This window comes from Bidens hawaiensis, unplaced genomic scaffold, assembly GCF_021521415.1.
Source record: "Bidens hawaiensis isolate Kalapana, Puna unplaced genomic scaffold, B.hawaiensis_p1.1 tig00030648_1, whole genome shotgun sequence".
Taxonomy (NCBI): domain Eukaryota; kingdom Viridiplantae; phylum Streptophyta; class Magnoliopsida; order Asterales; family Asteraceae; genus Bidens; species Bidens hawaiensis.
The window spans coordinates 115105-120215 of NW_027495121.1; the positions used below are offsets into that span (position 1 = coordinate 115105).

Sequence of the window (5111 nt, forward strand, 5' to 3'; positions counted from 1 at the left end):
TAGTAGCATGTAGCTACAATCAACAATAATGCTACAGACTGCAAAAACTGATAAACACACTGATTAACCATTTACATATAAAAAATAGGACATTTCCAAAAAATAAATTTTGTTTATCAAATAATCTTGTGTTACAGATTGGGTATTTTTTTTCTTCTTTTTCTGAACAACAAAACTAAAGTCAATAAAATCAAAAGGTTACTGAGCGGTAAGTGGGCACATAAATATCAATCAATAATTTGCCTGTTCCTTTTCATGTGATTACATTTTAGAAAGTACACAAATGTCAATCCATAAATTATGGAATTACGCTTTGTTTTTTAATTTTTGTTTTGTATAAAGAAGAATCTATCTATACTTGCTTTTATTTTACAAGCTTTGGTCCACAAAAATCATCACTCATGATGCTGGACCATGCATCCATTGACCAAAACCACATCAAAGGGTTAAATCCACTTCAATAATATGTTGTTCATTTGCTAAAGGGTAATTGCTTAACACCTTTCTCCACTGCATTCCTCCATAACCTGTATCTTACTCCTAACTTATCATATGATACCGGCCAGTTCCACACATTTGCCCCGTTGATCATCCTATCCTGTTGCCCGAGCACAAGCCTTAAATCCTCATTGAGAACCTGTAATATTATTAAATTCATTAATTGAATCTTTTTTTGTATGTACCAAAATTTTATTCTTTTTAAGGTTGTCAGTGATGCTACCTTTTCTGCAAAATGTCTCCATAGGTGATGCATAAAAGGAATGTGTTGCAAAACTGGAGCAAAATCGAGTGACATTCGGTATAATAATCTAGTCTTGTTTCTTGTTGATGGTAAACACACGTGTAGTTGGTGAAGATGTGTTGAACATTGTTTAGTGCTTTGTCCCTCTAGTTTTCCCGGTTTTGAAATCCCAATTGTTGATAAAACCATACAAGGCGGTCTAAATTCCATATCGATTGGATACGGATCCCAGTATCCTTGAAGCCCGGATTCAGGTGTCAAAAACTTAACAAAGCTGTAACACAAAGATAATGCCAGTAAACTGTTAACCGAAATGTAGAATGTTGAATAATTGTTATAAATGTGAAGGTGGAAAGAGTACCTTGGAACACTCCAACCCTTTGCAAATGTGGAAGTGTGAGTGAAAGGCGCGTGTGCAAGATCTAGAAGGTTATCAAGAAGCAGCCCGTGCTCCACTGGTAGTTCCATGACAATCTGTATTCCCAATAAGCATGATGACATTATAAACGTTAATATAAACAATAACATAAGAGTAAATTACAAATTTTGTCCTATAGGTATTATACATATTATGAGACGTGTCATTTAAATTACACCAAGTGTCATTCGCTTTAAAAAGTTATCACATTTTATATCCTTTCAACTAATAGAAGTTAACTTTTGAAGTTAGTTTGATGAAAATGACCATATTGTCCTCGCCTCTTTAAAGGGCAATATGTATATTCTCACTGAAGTAAATAAAATTAAAAAACAAAAAATATTAGCGAGAACTACACATTTCGTTCTTTAAGAGGTAAGTGCAAAATGGTCATTTTCATCAAACTAACCTAAAAGTTACTTCTGTTAGTGGAAAGGACACGTGTGACAACTTTTCAAAACAAAGACACTCAGTGTAATTTTCGCGCTTAAAAGGCACGTTTCTAAATTTGAATAATACATAAAAATTTGTAATTTACTCTTAATACAAACATTTGTAACAGACCTCAGCATGTATTTGGAATCCGGGAGGTGGTTGTAGTGAAGGAATAATGGGAGAAGAAGGCTCGTTTCCGGGCCATATCCATATCATGCGCTCATGTTCAATGCACGGAAGTGACTTTATCTTCACGTTTACAAATTTTTTAGACGGCATTTTCTCACATGTCCCATCTGTAGAGTACTCCCACCCTGAAGAACAAAAATTATATTAATATACTTATGTACTAAAAGAACATATATTGTAATTTTTTTTAATTCTTACCGTGGTAAGGACACTGCACACGACCCTCACTCACCGAGCCCAAGTCAAGAGGGCATGCTCTATGCGCGCATGTGTTCTTTACACATCCCGGTTTGCCATCTTTCCCACGAAATAACACCCACGGTTCTTCAAAGCACTCGATAGGTGTCTAAGAAAATCAAAAGATACTACTCAAATAAGAAAGGTTTAGTCTGAAAACATGTTGGCTCTTTGATTCCTAACAACCAGTATATATCTAGGCTTTGTAAACAAACCGAGCGTTCAATGAACTGTTCGGCTGAAGTACATTTATATAATAAACGGACATGAGCAGATGTTTGTATTTATTAAGTTAAACGAAAGATCATGAGCAAATGTCTCGTTCGTTCATTTATGCTCATGAACATCCATTCTTTAAGTTGGTTTATGTTCGTTATTTTTACGTTTGTTTACGTTCGTTAATATACTCAGTTAATTTTCTTTGACCCATTACAATTTAGTCCAGTTTAATAACTTTTTAGACACAACACTTTGTTGTTCACATTTACTAATTGGTTTTAACACAGTTATGTTAATTAATCTATGTTCAGTTATGTTTGTATGTTTATACTGTTAACGAACGAACATAAATGAGCATGTTCATTTTTTTAACGAACGAACATGAACAAGAAAACTCTGTTCGTTTAGTCGTACGTGTCTGATCATTTGTTCGATTAAAGTTAAATGAACACAAACAATCTCCGCTCGGTTCACATACAAGCCTATTTATAACTAACTGGCTTACCAAAGTGTCATCTTTGAGGTCACTGGAGAAAGCAACAGGGTACCAGAAGTTCTTCAAACGAGGATGGTAACGTTTGACCGGACCCGACACACTTATGCTTTTTCTTTGAGCTTTACTTTCAGTAGTTTCAAAGGTTGGAGTATAACTAGCAGTAGGTAGAGTTGTGGTGTCTGGTTCTGTTGACTTTTTGTCCTCCAAAAGTGTGTCATTGACCAAGGTTTCCATGTATGCTATCTTATCTAAAGCTGCACCAACCCTTGCTTCTGATATGTGCACCTACATTTTATGGGATCCACAACATGAATATAGATATATAATCAAATAGATGTGTATTCCGTTGGTTAACCATCGATCTCGTTAAAGATCTCGTTAGTTTATTAAAGAATAGTTAAAACTCTGTTAAAAAGTTCAGTTAGTAAAGTTAGGGTGTAAAGTTTACTTAGTAACAGTTAGTATGACAGTATGTTAATATGTAAATGTTGTAAATTATACCGGTACATCGGGTCGTTTAGGAACAGGCGCACCGGTTAAAATGTAACTTCCGGCAAGGGTATAAATACCACCACCGACCACCGTTGTAATTTATCAGTTCATTCAACAAAGTTTAATATTTAATTTTGTTCTTGTTAATTGTTGTTATTTACATATTAATTGTTGCGTTAATCAATCCTAAGGCCTTCATATTCATGTCGATTCATATACGGTTATACATATTACATGTTTGCTCGCTCACCTGTTTATGTGCTTGTGCAAGCTCTTCTTGTAATTCTGCTAGATCTTTCTTCAATGTCCCAATGGACTTGTATTCACGAGCAAGAGGATTTAAAACATCAACAACCTGCAAAAGAGATCCAAGTTATAACTGGCAATTTTATAACTTTTAATCAAATTAGATAGATTGAAACATTTGTAACCTTATCATGAAGAAGCATGATTGTAAGAAGGTCTTGACGAGCTCTCCAATCACAATACTGTAGATCATATCTAGCGACTTCAAGTGCTTGATTAACATCCAAAAACTTTTTGTTATTTTGTGGAACTAATTTAGACCTTGGATCTTCAATGTTAAACATGCTACTCCATGAGTTTTTCTTCTCATCAAATTCACACTCTTCCCCGCCGTTTGATGCAGCAAACACCACGAATCTTCCTTTGAAACCCTAATATCAAAAAAGTCGAAGATAAATTCATTACAGGAGATCACTACTCTTAATACTAGCTAAATATGCATTAAACTGATTAGATTCAGGTATCTTTTCATTTCAAAAACAATATTCATGTTTCAAATTTCGTGATCAAACAAATCCCAAGGATTTAATCTGAATTTCACTACCACCATCATTTCGTTGAATCAATAACTCAATTCAACAGATCAACATTTCATAAACACACTCCAAAATGTAACATCCGGCCCCTCGCAACACCAATATTGTCCGCTCTGCCCACGAAGAGCTCACGGAATTGTTTTTGGTTGCCCGGATGGAGACTTCCCAGAAGGTCACCCATCCTAGTACTACTTCCACCTAAGCACGCTTAACCGTGGAGTTTTCATGTGCTCCACAGCCAACTAAGCCCAAAACGCGTTGGTGATTGAAGAGGCAGGACATTTACTTATGAACCAAGGATCTCTCTTGTAAGAGTGGGACGATGTTGTGTTTGCCAAGGGTGTTACGCAAAACACCAGTGGATCCCACACCTACAATCAAACATGATGATAAGTTGATCCAGGAGTCAACAGAATGTTATATGGACCAGCTTGATAGAGGAAAACATGGCAGAAAGAACCCAAACTTAAAAAAGGGCATAAGTTGGGCTACGAGTAGAATTACGGAGCCCATTATCCGTCAACAGAAAGGTCTCGACGAGGAGGAGGAGCTAAATCCAAATTATTCCAGCACTTAGGCACCAATTTCACCGATTCTCGCAATCTCCAAACCTTTTTTTCAAATATAGCCTCATGCGTTTTCCGGGTGATTTACATAACTTAAGTTGTTATTACATGATAACTGTTTTGTAATTTAGAAAAGTTACCGAATAATTCTAGTTATTCGTCAGTCAGTCAGTCAGTCTGCTGTTTGTTTACTACATAAATAACAGAAAAAGGTAAGGAAATAAAGCCCTAGATATGTATGTATGTATGTATGTAGCAATCACACACACAGATGATAATGATAAAAACAATGAACTGTTTCGTATCGTCTGCAAATACAAGGCTGATATATTTGTGGATTGATGATATGATAAATGATTCGTAAGCAGCTGATCTGATTTTGTTGAAGCAGACAGAACAGGAGAGAAGGTTGGTTAAATAAATGCAACTAACTATAAGTAAGTGTAAATGAATGGAAGTGGTACCGTACCTTTGT

The 5111-nt window shown here is 35.6% G+C and overlaps 1 protein-coding gene across 1 annotated transcript; it reads right to left on the reverse strand.

The window, feature by feature from the left end:
* Positions 1 to 205: 205 nt before the first annotated feature.
* Positions 206 to 3929, reverse strand: LOC143580812 (chlorophyllide a oxygenase, chloroplastic-like). The gene is made up of 8 exons (XM_077063741.1): positions 3660 to 3929; positions 3479 to 3583; positions 2746 to 3021; positions 1983 to 2130; positions 1725 to 1909; positions 1104 to 1216; positions 722 to 1016; positions 206 to 637 (listed from the first exon to the last, which is right to left on the reverse strand). Exons 1-8 carry the CDS (start codon positions 3816 to 3818, stop codon positions 473 to 475), a joined length of 1446 nt encoding a protein of 481 aa, XP_076919856.1. The 5' UTR covers positions 3819 to 3929; the 3' UTR covers positions 206 to 472.
* Between the last annotated feature and the right edge of the window lie 1182 nt (positions 3930 to 5111).